Source organism: Cydia splendana, chromosome 17 (assembly GCF_910591565.1).
Source record: "Cydia splendana chromosome 17, ilCydSple1.2, whole genome shotgun sequence".
NCBI lineage: Eukaryota > Metazoa > Arthropoda > Insecta > Lepidoptera > Tortricidae > Cydia > Cydia splendana.
Window position 1 is genome coordinate 12,494,149 of NC_085976.1, and position 15,907 is coordinate 12,510,055.

Below are 15,907 nucleotides of genomic sequence, written 5' to 3' on the forward strand. Positions count from 1 at the left end.
TATGCGGCGCCCATTGTTACGTTACCAGTATTATCACAATTGTAACTACACCCAAGGATGACCTACCTATCGCGAACTACGTTCGACGTGTTGCCTCCCTGCCACACTTACGTACGAATTTACAAGTGCGATAGAGGCAGGACGTCGAACGTGGTTCGCGGTAGGCCCTCAGCGTACCCTGGGGTTTTGGGTGCGGGAATAATAAATAGAATAAAAAACAGAAACTATATGTGTCGTTTCCAAGCAAAAGGCCCCACTTCGCTTGCCATAAGGACGCTTGGACAGGTTATTCGTATAAAGATACAAGCAAATCTCGTCCTTATGGTAAGCGACAAAGTGGGACCTTTCACTAGACTTTGACACATATTAACATTGCAAGCTTACTCCCTGTTTGTAATTCATGTTTGATAACAATATTACAAAGTTATAAATAGGTATACAAAATCATTTACGGGCCGCACCCAAAACCCCAGGGTACCTATGCCTATCAATGGCGGAGCGTCTATAGAACATAGGACCCAGCCGTTTGCCTAATTTGTGAAAATTGCGGATTTTAGCCTACAGTCGCCATCAGTATATCGGAGCAGTCCAGGTGCTCAAAATATCTCAACATGCACTCTAACGCCTTCACAATAGAGGCGTGTTCAGATTTTTGTGAGCGCCTTGACCGCTCCGATATATCTGATGGCGATTGTAAAATTTCAAAAAACAGGCAAAATTAGCTGTTGCCTTTCCGCTGGGAACAATTAATGCGCCGCCACTGTAACCTTAATTGGATAATATTTTATGAACTTTAAAAATATTGCACTATATTATCAATATCAGAATCTGTCAGGGATTGGGACAAAGCATGATTGAATATCACCTAAATACTTGTTAATAAGAGCATGCTTTTTTCACATCAAATGCACCAAATTCTGCTTAGTCAGTCCATCATTGGGTACCTACATCCGTTCATTAATCTTATGAAAGTTATATATAATATAATCTGAACTGCCTTTCGTTGTGGCAAAAAGACACTTTTTGTTGTTTTCTTATTTAATCAAGTCTATTTGTGATATGGTATTTATTTCTATAGGTTAATGTTATAATATAATCACCAAAGTTAATGATTTATAAAATATTTGAAAACTATAATGTAAAACCAAACGAAAATTAAGCTTATGGATTTTGTAAATGTACATAGAAATTTCGCACAATAATCACTTGAGTATTTTCTGAGTTATTTATTGTTATCGGGTATGTTTCACTTCGTTTGTTATAAACTTGTTTTCGAAATTGTTTTGTGTATTTTTTTTTGTAATCACCACATCACAACTTGTTTAGTGTTCTGTTATAATTTTAGAACACGCTTTATTTTTTTTTTACTTGATACGTTCCCGTATATCAGCCGAGGTAGAAATAATACAATGCATTACCTTGGAAAAGGTAAGAGTTATCCTATATACCGTGGCGTACATAGGCGTGGGCGAAGGCCTCGCACTTAAGGGAGCCCCGCGAGAGCCAATCTATTTTGGGAATACACATTGAAAGAAAAGGGCTTTGCAGATGCAACTTCGCCCACGGCTAGATTAGTTCACGCTATCGATATTGTCTATATATCCATATAACCCATACACATATTATTGTTTACCTTGTCTTTTCTGTACCCGAAAGTTTAGAATATTGGCAGTAGGTACGCCTAGTGTTGATACTACCTACGTATTAACAACAAACTATATCGGGACCGATGTAAATCACAAACAGAAAATAGTCTGCAGCATTCAGTCAGCTTTCAGGTACAGTAGGGACATTTTTCTGTCCCAGGAATTAATAGTTATGACTTATGACCACCTAATTAATGTATAATATTTTAACTGGTTCCTTTTTTCGATTAATCTACTACGAACATTTTGTAAATCCAAATACACCATTCTTACTTTCTGAAAAAAAAATATGTAACCTTAAATTTTCCAATTTGGAAAATAATACTGAAATCTTTAAAAGCAATATTTGTGCCATTTTCAAGTAAAAGGCAACTTTAGTAACTGTAGTCAATCAAGCGAAAGTGTTGATGAGAAATCGTTCTTATTGGCGACTTATTACTGCGGTGCTTTTTGCTTAGATGTGTCACGTACCTACCTAAACCTATACAGTCAGCAGCAGAAGTTGCAAAACGGCCGAGGAGTTCAAAATTAACTTTACACAATGATTAAGTGGATAAACGTGTGTGCAAGTCATTTTGAATAGGTACCTCGCCCGCTTAGCTACTTTCAGTACTGACTGTACATAATGTCAGTGGAATGTCCTCACTGTTGCCGTGCAGACTGTACAAAATTACTTTTGTAGGGTTTTAGCTGTGATCTGTATTTTGTAAGTAGTTAATTGGCGTTGTTTCAATGAAAAAACATCTATAGTAAAGTTTATAATATTATTGTATCTATTTTGATAAGTTACATATGAAACAATAACTAATGATAGTAATCCGTGAACACAGAAATCGTTTTGTCAATTTAAATATAATAAATGACCCTAGATGAATATGAATAAATAAAAGCATTCTGCACCTACGTAATACTTATTTCTATAAAGATTTATTATAGTGCTTATTTTGTTTTATTTATAAAAGATAATTTAAAATAAAAGTCAACTTAATTCAGTGCTTTTTAATTTTAGTAGACACCTATAGGATTAACCTTTCATAATTAGTGTATGTGGAGTATAGATACGAGATAGAAAAAATGGTTCTTGATAAAGATGATTGAAATTTTTGTTTAGGAACCTTATGAAACACACAAAAGATAAGTACTTAAAATAATAGGAGGAACAGCAAGCATTAGGGCATAGAATAGACAAGTACTTCGTATATAATTTTCACTGTCTAACGAAACCCATGTTTGACAGTGGAAGGACGCGAACCATGTTGTCCCTTACTAACGCATGACACCTATTTTTCGCTCTGAAGACTAGTAGAAATACAAATCATAGTTTCCATTAAAACAAACGAAAATCGTGGTAGTTGAATTTATTCAATAAATAAAGTTCTTAGTGTAAAAAGCTACAACACAAAACAATACTGTAGTAAGTAGCAAGAAGTAACAAGAGAGAACACAAAGAAATCACTTTAATAACTTACTATCTATATTTGACACCGAAATACCAAGATATTCTGACGCAAACTTGAGAGCACTTTCCTTGTTTAATGTGATCTTTCCTTGAGGGTTTTCCAGGAAGATGGTGACTGCTTTGCTACCATTAGCAACATTGACAAACTTACAGAATGGACTAGAACCTGATTCATTCGCCTTTGGCTTCGCCATAGACACAACAATAGTTTTTGCGTTTAAGTTGTTAGTGTTCTTTATTTCCGCGCCGTCGCACCATAAGGTAAATTTCATGCCATACAAACCGAAAAGAACTTCAACTTCGTGATGCAGATTTTTCAAGCTTATGTATTTGTTGTCTTTATCCGTAAGAATTATGCTAGCTTGATAACCGCTGGCGCCGAACCGCGGGGTCAAACCTTGTAAGGTAATATTAGCCCACGGCTTCAGGGGCAGTTCTACTTCTTTCCGCCAAGTAATAACCAACTCCAACTGGGAGCCCTTCAGCTCTTGCGTTTCCCGAGTGATTACAGGTTTCGATGCGGTTAATTGGTCTAGAGTAATCATCGGAGCTTTCACTGTAGACTCTATGAGTTCTCTATGCGAGTTTATGATGCGGGCGATATCACTCGTTTTACTGACGGCGTAGTAAATATTAACTTCGTCGGTGGGAACGAGATGAGCCTTCTTCCTCAATTTCTGTACCCTGTTTATAACCTCCCTTGCAAACCCTTCGTCAAGCATGTCTTGGTCCGGCGTGACGTTTAACAGAATAAGCACGTCGTTGTCGCTATGCGCTTCGTATTGATCATTGCCTGTTGCTTGGAAAATTATTCGGACTTCCGACACATCAATGCGTTGGCCAACGATCTCAACAAAACCGTCGGTAATCAGTTTTTCACACTGCTCGTTGTTCAAGTTCTTCAGGCCTTGCGTGACAGCTTTAAAGTCGCCCTTCAAACGTGCGCCTAGCAGCTTGTGGTCGGGCTCCGCTTTCAGTGTGATGCCGAACTTTTCCTTGTCGCTTGTCAGCTGCAAGTTCTTTACATTCATCTCTTCCAGAACGTAGGTGTTTAATGACTTTACGTCCTCCAGGTATGATTGGTCACGATGGATAACAATCATTTCTGGCAGCGGATACTTGATGGGAATGGTTTTCCGATCTCTAAGAACTCTGCCCAATTCAATCACTGTCTGCATTCTTTGAACTGCTCTCTCGATATTAGTGTCTATCAATTCCGATTTCGGCTCTGGAATCATGTTGAAGTGCACGCTTTCTAGAGAATCTCCTGGCAGAAGTTGGCGCAGCGTCTTGTACATCAGCTCAGTCAGGAAGGGAGTGTAAGGAGCCATCACTCTGATCATGTCAAATAATACTCCAAACAGCGTATCCAAAGCCGCCTGGCAATCTTTAACTCCAAAGTCTCCCTTTAGCCTCTTCCTGTTCATGCGCACATACCAGTTGGTGAGATGATCGATGAATTTAGTCAGCCTGGGAACAACAGTGTACAGTTTGTAGGCCGCCATTTCTGTCTTGACAAAAGTAATCAGAGATTGGGTGAAAGAGGTTATCCACTTATCCATAACGTTCTCTTTCACGTTTTTCTCATTAAATTTGTAGTCTACTTTGTCTTCCTGGATGATTCTCTCAACATTCTGCATCAAAAACCTAAATGCATTGTACCAAGGGAGGAAGACATCCTTAATGACGTCTCTGACACCCTCTTCTTTGAATCGCAGGTTTTCCGCTCTGACTACTGGAGAGTTCACCAGATACAATCTTAATGCATCGGCACCATATTTTTTTACTACCTCCAATGGGTCAGGATAGTTCTTTTTACTCTTTGACATCTTTTGTCCGTCACCTGCTAATATAAGACCATTGGCTATCAAGTTCTTGAATGGTGGCTTCTTGAAAAGAGCAGTCGATAAGACAATGAGGGTGTAAAACCATCCTCTCGTTTGATCGATACCTTCAGCAATAAAATTGGCGGGAAACCTTTCCTCGAAGTCCTTTACGTTCTCAAAGGGATAGTGGCATTGCGCGTAAGGCATAGATCCCGACTCAAACCAGCAGTCAAAAACTTCAGACACCCTATTCAGAGGTGGGTGGCCTGGTCTAGCGGATGGAATTTCCAAGTGATCGATGCTCTCTCTATGTAAATCAGTTATTTCTTTTCCGGTTAAAGCGCTGAGCTCAGCAATGCTACCGACACAGACAATCTCTTGTTTATCAGGAGATATCCACAATGGAATAGGAGTGCCCCAGAACCTGTTACGGCTAATAGCCCAATCTCGTGCTTCTTTAAGCCAATTCCCGAATCTCTTTTCTTTCACATGATCTGGGACCCAGTAGGTAGCTTCGGCAGATTTTAAAAGGTCTTGACTCATTTGCTCAACTCTTACAAACCAAGATGGCACAGCTTTGTATATGAGAGGGGTCTCAGAGCGCCAACAGAATGGGTAATTATGCTTCACCTGCCCCAGTTGCACTAGGCGGTTTCTTGCCTTAAGATTTGCAATTATATGCTTATCGGCATCTTTAACATACTGTCCGAGGAAATCTCTGACGGGTTCCGTGAATTTTCCACTTGCATCAACTGGGCATACCATTTCTTGATCTTTTGTTATGACGCCTGCCGCCACGCAGACTCTGAAATCGTCTTCACCAAAGTATGGGGCCTGGTGTACAATGCCAGTACCAGAGTCGTCAGTAACATACCCATCTGTTAGCACTTGGAAGGCATTAGGGCATTTCTCAACAAAATAGTCAAATATAGGTGTATATTTCAGACCTTTCAGTTTGCTTCCTGGGATTTTTTCAAGAATAGTGAAGTCTTCAACATTCTTGAATATCACTGGCAATCGTTGTTCCAGTAGCACGTAGCAATTTCCTGTGCCTTTTTCCTTTACCTTAATATATGTGAGTTTGGGATTCACACAGAGAGCTAAGTTACTTGGAAGTGTCCAGGGAGTTGTGGTCCAAGCCAACAAGGAGAAACCTTGATTGGTCGGAAAAGAGACCACAACAGCAGGATCCAAAACATCCTTGTAATTCTGTCCAGATTCAAAATTGGACAGTGGAGTGGAGCAGGCAGTGGAAAACGGCATTACTTTGACTCCCTGGTACACCAAACCTTTGTTATACAGTTCCTTAAAAACCCACCAAATGGATTCCATGTACCATGGGTACAGGGTTTTGTAGTCATTTTTGAAATCTGCAACAAGAAAGAACCAATTGAATTTTTATATGCACAGACAGTGTTGGTAGCCCAACGGCTAAGCTTGCAATTTCGAATTCTGGCTTTTACTAATGAGTTTTTGAATAATTTATGTACGAAATATCATTTGACATTTACTAGTTGCGTTTTGGTGACGGAAAGCATCCTGAAGAAAGGCTCATTAGGCTTATTTATCACAATAATAAGGCTTAATTTGCCCTCTGGGTTAGAAAGTTAGATTGCCAAACGCATCTGAGGCTTTTTTGCCAAAAAGTACTGTGAAAGATTACGACAGGCTACATAATTTTGAAACATAAAGTAAAGAATACATTACCTATCCACCTCCCCATACGCGTGATGATGTTCTCCCAATCAGTAGAATATCGCATGACGATTTTGCGGCACTCAGCATTATACTTATCAATGCCCATTTTCTCCACATCACTCGGCCCCTTGATACCAAGGGTTTTATCGATTTCATACTCGACGGGCAGTCCATGGCAATCCCAACCAAAGCGCCTCTCTACATAGTAGCCCTGGAATATGTTTTATAAATCTCAATGAAATATACAAGTTCTACAACTTAATTGACTGAGCATTAGCAAAGGTCCCTGTTTTAGCTTGGGCAAAAATGCTTTCAAACATCCAGATGATATGGTTAGGTTAGGATTGATTTTTTAATGATGTGATCAACTGATAATTTCTTGAAATTATCATTTTTAAGATCTAGCCACCAGTGGCGGCGCGTGGAATTTTTCTCTAGACAACTCGGAGCAAAAAAAAAACACCTACATGAAACACCTACATTATGTACTTATTTTTTCATGATAAGCGAAGGTAAAGTAAAGCGCTAGGTGTGTCCTTGAGTTCGTTCTTTTGCAGTTAGTGTATAACCACCTTTGCCATACTTGTCATCACTGACGTCACATAAACAGTGTATGTCGTGTATGACAAAAGCGGATTTCTACTCCTAAATTCCTAACAATCCTAACTAATAAGTTTTTTGCAAAAATTTCATTTTTGGTACAAGCTTTTATCGCTGACTATACTTTTCTTACGACAGACAACTAATACTCATCGAGACAATTCTAAAAACCCCTAACACAATTAGGTTGCGTTGTTCCATCACAGAGTTCTTATGGCGACCTCCTGTCTCCATCATCAGATCAGTTCGACAGTATGATATTATTGTATTGTCAGCAGAACTACATACAGCTGCCAATTTTCATGACGCTACGATCCTTGGAAGGTGTTTAAATTAGTTACCTTAGATTCCATTACATTAGTTACATACAGATCGACCTAATAAAAACAAGGACTGACCTTGAAACACCTGTACGAACAATACGCAACACTAATAACACTCAAAAATTCACTGATTTAGTCTTTATATATAAATATATGCACACAACTAAGTAAAATCTCATTAAAACCTATAAAACTAATAAAAACAACAATAACAACAAATCTTGGCAATAACCGGAACGGAAGTGTTGTCATAATATTATTCCATTTTCACCCACGACCTACGGACTTCCAAAACCTATTACTACAAATTTATAAACAGTACTTTCTTTGAAGAAACCCTCGTTATCAAATTACCTTAACTAAACTTGCGACTCCATAATATAAAAATTTTACCTTCCAATAAAATTGATATTATGTTTCCTTCTACGTCAGAGATGTTCATTGAGAGAGTAACGCGATCGGTGACCGATAGATGCCGCTAGCGTCTATGTAGTCGCTCCGCCCCACGCCGTGACGTTGTTCCGCTTCCCCTCACTGCAATCCGTTGCTCGCTTCCCGCGACTCGCCGCCACCATGTCATTGTTGAGGAGAAGTACCGTCGGCATAAAAGTAGCCTAGTAGCCTGCCAGGAAGGCATTACTCACATCTCTGACGTAGAAGGAAACATAATATCAATTTTATTGGAAGGTAAAATTTTTATATTATGTGTTCCGTACTCTACGTCAGAGATGTTCATTGAGACCTGTTTATTATCTCCTGGTGGCGAGTCAGCGGGCGCGCAAGCGTTAGGGCTACACCTACTGTCATAGAACTCAGAGAAAGAATAAATATATACGCCTTATTGCAACCCATGAAATCACAGTGACTCGTTATAATGATGCATTACAGGAAATTGTGAATTTAAATTGTAATCCCAGGTTCGAATCTGACGTTAAGCTGGTTTGAGAGATTTCTCATTCGAAATCGCATCCAATCCGCAGAATCTCGGCGATAGAATCGTCTAAAGAAGAGTCATGTTCCCAATTAACTTAAGCCAAAATATCGCTAATTGGATAGATTTCCAGCCAATTTAGTGATTAAGTACATCGTGGATCGAAGGCAATCTTAAGCGAGGCCGGCTTGGATGAGACTGTGGCTGAAAGCGCAGTGTCCCCTAACATTTTGTGTAATTCTCACAAGTTGACGTACCCAGACTACCTACTTACTGGGTCTATACTTTATTCCGGAGCTTCTAAGAGTCCAATCGGTAAGACACGTTATCTGGTTTAGAGCCGAATTTCGGACACAAAATAATAGCGTGAACGTTATCTATGTAATTGCCCGGGCTACAGTATAGTAGAGTAAGGTCATTGACCCTGCGGCCTGATGCTAACAGTAAAAATGCGGCAGCTCTTCCATATAGGTACGTTGTAGGGCTATTCAAATTAGGGCAAGTAGATTTCTCGCGTCCCAAGCTGGTGGTTTGGGAGGCGCTGGTCTCGCTATTAATGGCGTTGGAAGAAGGCATAGTGTCCGATAGTGGTTCACATACAGCGCTTGTTACAGGCTTATGAACAAGTCTCGTCCTGAAAGCTAACATGGGCAATAGAAATATATGTCCGAGATAGCTCGCTACTTCACTGGATATTAGAGGTACCTGGCAGTCGATCTTATTTTTGATGCACCATGAAGACCATTTCTACATTGTGGGCGTACAGGCGGCCTAGAGAGTTGCGTCTCGTTCGCTATGTAGCGTTAGCCCTTGGCATGTTGCATGCATGCGCCAGTCACGCCAGCTCGGTGTTGGAGCGTCCTATCTGACAGGAGGGCGGTCGGGCGGGCGGGAGGGCGGTCTGACGCTGTGTTCACTAGGACCGCCAGTAAATTGCAAGCTTACCACAGCTGCGTGAAGGCTCTCCTTATCACGCCGTCACAGGTAGCAGACTAGGCTGGGAGGTGGAGACATCCATACCAAGTCGTATCACCGGCAGCTGCCAGAAGAGACGTGGTAGCAGTTCAAAGAGTCTGTTAAGAAATACCGTGACACAGTGCGAAGGCTCTCGAAATCGGAGGCTGGCCAACAAGGCGCCTATCAGGCGCAGATAGTCTCGGCGGCTTCTGGGCGTAGCTGCCACTCGGGCGCGCAGTGAATTCTTGATAAACCGTCGCCCTCGGGGGTTGTACCGACCTGGTAAGTAGCAAGGAACCAGCGCGACCTGTAGACGATCTGCTGGCATCAGCAGTTTTTGCGACAGCCGTGGTAACGGAGGGGATGTAGTGTCGCCGTCGTTTTATGTATACTGTAGTGGTGCGGTTGTATGTTTACACTTCTGTCGTCAGCGCTGCAGATGTGGCCCGTTAACGGTTACTCTTCACTGTAAGGGCCTTACCTCGTACATTGTCTACCAATATTGGAGGTTGTAACGGACTGCTTGCATAAGATGAGGAAGAAAGTGGCGCGAGGCTTTCGGCAGCTTCGTGTTGCTGGGGACTGCGAAGGTGTCACCTTCCTCCATGAACTAAAGTTTGCGAGTTTGAGACTGAACAGGAGGCATTGAGTCTCATTTCTGCGAGAAACTCGGCAGCAAGGCAGGCCTGTATGTCGCGAAAAAGAAAACTTTCAATCGGGGTGTTGTGCCGCGTGTCCCACGTGATGTCTAGGAGCGTGATAGTTTAATTCGCTTTACCCGAAGAAACACCCTATATCGAGCTAGTATAGGGGTATGGTAGCATGCTTTTAAGGAAATCGAACTAATGAAATCAAGTCTAAAATCGATTTTGTAACAAAACTGTTTCGATAAAGTCAAAGACAGACAGATGGAAACTGCTGGAGTCCTCCTGGCCCCTTTCTCTTAGCACCGGAAACTCAAGCTTGTTCAGGCGCAGCGGGTTTATTTGTCCCATTTTGTTTATTATGGGCTTGGCGCACGAGTTCGTCTTTGTAAGACGGAACTTAAGCTGGAGAGCGCGGGCAAGCAGAGATAATTATGTGAAGTCTGCAGACCTTTTCGATGCCTTTCACCTCGGTTTTGAGCGGTCGCACAGGGCCTTGTCGCTAGCTGTTCTTCGGTTGGATCACTCCATGGCCTCGAGAAGTCATAGAAACCTCGAAGCGGCACGGCCCTACGTCGATCAGCACCTTTATGAAACTCGGGAACACGACGTATTTTCCTCTGAGTATCGACATATCTTACCGCTTTCAACTCCGGGCAGTCGAGCCACGCTAGGACGAGGCTCCTTACGACCTTGTCTGCCGTCGCCGGAGGACTCCTTAACCGAAACCAAAAGCTTAGCGGTCTGTTCGTGCTATGGCACCATAGCTATAGGCGCCTGCGTACCTCAATGGGACCATGTGGACAGGACAAAACTGATACTGTGGCGCCCAGCGCAGCTTGGTAGGCAGCATCGGCGGCAGGTAAGTTCGCGGTGGTATTCTTGCGAACAGAACATGGGCGCCATTGCAAGGGACGACATCGTCGTGGTTGCAGCATCGGTGGACAGGTTCGACGTGATTGTCGGTGCCATCATGGCAACCGCCGCCGCTCAGGAGGCGCCGGTGCGTGAAGCTAGAGGCGTCATCGTGGCGGCCGGCTCGGGAGGCACCGGTGCGTGAGGCCGGGCGGCGCTATCATGGCGGCCGCCACTGGTTCGGGAGGCGCTGGTGCGTGAGGCGAGGACCCATCGTGGCGGCCCGCTCTGGAGGCGCTGTCGCGTAAGGTGGGCGGCTCCATCGTGGCGGCCGCCGCCGCCGGCTCGGGAGGCGCCGGTGCGTGAGGCGAGAAGCGCCATCGTGGCGGCCAGCTCGGGAGGCACCGGTGCGTGAGGCGGCCGCCGCCTGGCTCGGGAGGCACTGGTGTCAGGCGAGAGGCGCCATCGTGGCGGCCAGCTCGAGAAGCGCCAGTGCGCGAGGCGGTGGTGCCATCGTGGCGGGCGGCGCCGTTGTGGCGGCCGCCGCCGCCGGCTTGGGAGGCATCGGTGCGTGATGCGAGAGGCGTCATCGTGGCGGCCAGCTCGGTAGGCACTGGTGCGTCGTGAGGCGGGCGGTGCCATCGTGGCGGGCAGAGTCATCGAGCGGGCGGCGCCATCGTGGCGGCCACCGTCGCCAGGCTCAGGTGCGTGAGGCGAGAGGCGCCGTCGTGGCGGCCAGCTCGACAGGCGCCGGTGCGCGTGACGGACGTTACCCGCACGGGAGGCGCCGATGGCTGGCTCGTAATTGCACGCATCATCACGGTGACACTGCTGCCCTCGGCGGCGCCATCGTGGTGGCCACCACCGGCGCGTAGGTAACCAGCGACGTCATGACGGACGGCAACCAACGCGGCGATCGTCGCTGTACTCGTAGCGTTTCCACTGCTTCCACGTAACTTACCTTCCTTCCATTCGAGCAGTCGGGACGCAGAAGCGATCCGCCTTCACCTTGGCGCCAGGACGGGATCGAGAGGTCCGCGATCCACCCGCGCCGCGACCGCAGCAATAGGAGCGGGCGTGTGCCTCTCGGAGTCCCGCGGACTGGAAGCGCCCGCAGCCACAGAAGCGGGCGTGTGACGTCTCTCGGAGTCCCGCGGACTGGAAGCGCCCGCAGCCACAGGAGCGGGCGTGTGACGTCTCTCGGAGTCCTTCGGACTGGAAGCGCCCGCAGCCACAGGAGCGGGCGTGTGACGTGGAAGCGTCCGCACCGCGACTGCAGCAACAGGAGCGGGCGCGGCCTGGAAGCGTCCGCACCGCGACTGCTCTCGCGGGCTGGAAGCGTCTGCACCGCGACTGCAGCAACAGGAGCGGGCGCGGGACAGGAGCGGGCGCGTACTGAAAGCGCTCGCACCGCGACTGCTCTCGCGGACTGGAAGCGTCTGCATCGCGACTGCAGCAACAGTAGTGGGCGTCCCGCGGACCCCGCACCGCGACACCTCGGGCTCCGGCCCGCAGCGTCGCGGCGTCTCGGGGTCACCTTGGACGACAGCAGAAGAAAGTCGACGGCGCGCGGGGGCCGGGGCCCGGGCGGGACAGGGGAGCCCCGGTCGCGTCGCAGCTAACGACACGAGGTACTCCCAGGTTAATACGACCTGCCCGAGAACCGTCCTTTAGTGTCGAAGTAACTTCTGAACGCCAATAAAACTAGAATATCATTAAACTGGCTCACCGGATGGTTCGTGACAATCCAAACCTCCTTATCGGCGAAGCGCGGCACCCGGCAGTGGCGCGCGCAGGCTGCCCGCCTCCGCGCCGCCCGGGCGCCGCCCCCGCCGCCGCCAGCACGATGACCGCATGTTCCCTCTCCGATGCGGAGCGACTTGCGTTACCACTTGTTAACGAAAACTACTGACGCACTTCCTACTTCGATCTCGAAAATGCGAGTTAACGGTAACGATTTTAGCAGCATGGAATGTGAAAATTAATTTAGCAAGAAAAAAGTGGGTAGAATCGAAAAGCACCGTTCGATGACTTCGATCGCGAGACCGCCAAAAGACTAATATGTAGTAGCGATCTCTGCTATATCTCACTATTTAATCGACCGAGCTTTGGATCGGAAATGTTAAAACACCATGCTGCAAAAATATACGCAAAAAAATATTTGCGGACCATCGGTCAGACGGTCGACGAAACAATGACATGGTGGCGGCGAGTCGCGGGAAGCGAGCAACGGATTGCAGTGAGGGGAAGCGGAACAACGTCACGGCGTGGGGCGGAGCGACTACATAGACGCTAGCGGCATCTATCGGTCACCGATCGCGTTACTCTCTCAATGAACATCTCTGACGTAGAGTACGGAACACATAATATTCTTAGATTTTGTAATAAAATTTCTTTTTTTAAAGGTTTTTTGAAAATTTGGTATTAATGATAGCAAAATACAAAAAAAAATTACCCATTAATTCAATTCAATGTTTTGGTACGGCAACATTAACCACACGAGCGGCAAACGCGACTCGATTCAAAATTGTGAAACATTACACTCCAATATAAATCTTACCTATTTGTATTTAAGGTTTAAATTCAAATGAAGCAGCACACCGTTGTGGTACTTGTGGCGCTGCACTTACGCCACTCGCGGACTTTGACTGTGTGCGTGCATTTTTCCAATATAAACCTTATCATGTTACGTTTAAGGTTTTTATTTAAATGAATAACTCGATACAAAACCGTGTTATTTTGATGCGTAAATACGCGGACTTTCTTTAGCGAACTTTATGAGCGTGTGCGTGAGTTTTCGTATGTGTGTGGTGGCTCATGAATGAATACTCAAGCTTAAACTTAGTCGCCCGCGCGCCCGCTATGATTAGTTGAAATTTAATCAATAGTGAAGCTTTAGTAAATCGTGTTATCGATTACAAGGTAATACGTAGTGTTTTCGTTATGGATATATATATATAGCAATAAATTTTAGGCAAGCCGGTGGGAATCGGGTTGTATGAAGCCGCCGCTACTGCTAGCCACAGCATAGACATTTTGGGCTCTATATTGTTTGATGATTTAGTTGATGGTAAGAGCTAATTTTTGAATTAAATGTTTTGGTTTTTGAATAAATATAATTTCAGTGTTTAAGCTCAATAAAGTAGGCTTAATCATATAATAACTATAATAAATACAACCCCTGATGCAAATTAGTTTGTCTGGTTCCACACAACAATTTTGTTTATTCTAATGTTCTTTGTTCACATGAACATAAAATGACCCAGTAATGGCAACCATAATAGTAATGTTTAATCTAGTTTATTTTGATTGTATAATAAAATTGCATGTCACTTTTCTTGCTGAAAAAATGTACTTTTCAAAAACGTTGTCCAAATCATATTGTCCTCTCCTACAGCACTGCTGCATGCATGGGCTTGAAACAAAATTGACAGGACATTGGCAGAACCGTGTTGCTTTCGTTATTTTATAAAAATCGTTATATTTCTTATTTCAGTACAGGTATTTCTTGTATTTGGATTTAGTTACTGTAGAATATTACCATATACAATTAAACTACATTAGTATAAGCATTAAATATTAGTGATTTTTAAACTAAAACATTATTTTTGTATAAACACAAGAACCTCAAAAAATGGTCTGACTAGACGAAAACATATGCATCGGGGCTCATAGATGAGATAAGTAGGTCAATATCAAACAAATTGCAAACAAAGTGTGATAACTGGTAATAACTGATAATATTATAAAATGTTACTCAAACATTCTTAATTTATTAAGGTGTAATCTTCAATATGTAATTCAATATATTATATAATGACTGTTCATAAATGATGCTGTATAAATTACAGTGTTATGAATGTGTGATTTATAGGGAATGTTGAGGTGGCAAAATAAACTTTTAACATAAATTTATTGAAGACAATATTGAAAGCTGTATACAGTATTAACTGAAATAAATGTCAAAGTGACCAAGGCCTCCAGTGCCCCAGGCTGGAAATGAACCAGCGTCCTCTGCTATCGCACCTGCCGCGATAGCAGAGGACGCTGGTTGATTTCCAGCCTGGGGCAATGGAGGCCTTGGTCACTTTTTCTTAGTATATGACATTTATTTCAGTTTATAATTTATATAGTAGTGTTTCTACTTGAATTAAAAACAAATTAAAATATTTTCTGAAAATAATTTAATTAGTTATAAAATACTAGAGCTGTATACAGTGTCCTAACTTATCGGCGTTGTGGCATTGTCAAGAACATTTTGCGTTGTTATGGAAAAAACAATGAATAGTAGGTAAATGGTTCCTGAGAACACTCTATTCAATGGTCAATCAAGGTTTACCTGTTGATGAGCGTAACGTGTGACTACGTCTTTGATGGTGCCAGCAAGGATATGACCGTAGTGGGGTAGACCGGTGGCGAAGGGCGGCCCATCGTAAAACGAGTACCTAAAGCGCAAAAAGTTATTTTATTAAACAGGACAAACAGGCAGATTTGGAATAGATTATGGTTAAGTTACTAGTATCATCAAGTTATGTAGGTTTATGCTACAGTCCGTTTTACATAACCTAACTCACCGAGGTTTATTTTTTGATTGCTTCAGACAACTTTCAAAAGCGTTGATATCTTTCCAGAATTGTAAGATTTTCTCCTCTTCCTTTGGGAAGTCAATGTTCTCGGGAACTCTTATTGCTTTTTGCGACATGATGAAATCCAAGTTTTGCTTATTTCATCATACTTTTCTACCTCTTCCTCCAGAGATTTTCCTCACGGGCATATGCGGTTAAGAGTGCAATTTGACATTGACACTTGACATACACGCTGTGCCAGTGTGGCAAATATGATGGCATCTGTCACCATGACAATGTGTAGCTGTATTTTTCTAGTTTTTTGGGGTTCTGTAACCATGACGGTAAATATGGAACCCTTATCGCTACTTACCAACTTGAGTCATGTAAACGAAGCATAACA

At 43.8% G+C, this 15,907-nt stretch overlaps 1 protein-coding gene across 1 annotated transcript; it reads right to left on the minus strand.

Annotated features, from left to right (window-relative positions):
• Positions 1-2,988: 2,988 nt before the first annotated feature.
• LOC134798813 (isoleucine--tRNA ligase, cytoplasmic) lies at positions 2,989-15,752 on the minus strand. The gene is made up of 4 exons (XM_063771199.1): positions 15,514-15,752; positions 15,279-15,384; positions 6,639-6,840; positions 2,989-6,301 (listed from the first exon to the last, which is right to left on the minus strand). The coding sequence occupies exons 1-4, from the start codon at positions 15,639-15,641 to the stop codon at positions 3,099-3,101; spliced, it is 3,639 nt and encodes a 1,212-aa protein (XP_063627269.1). The 5' UTR covers positions 15,642-15,752; the 3' UTR covers positions 2,989-3,098.
• Between the last annotated feature and the right edge of the window lie 155 nt (positions 15,753-15,907).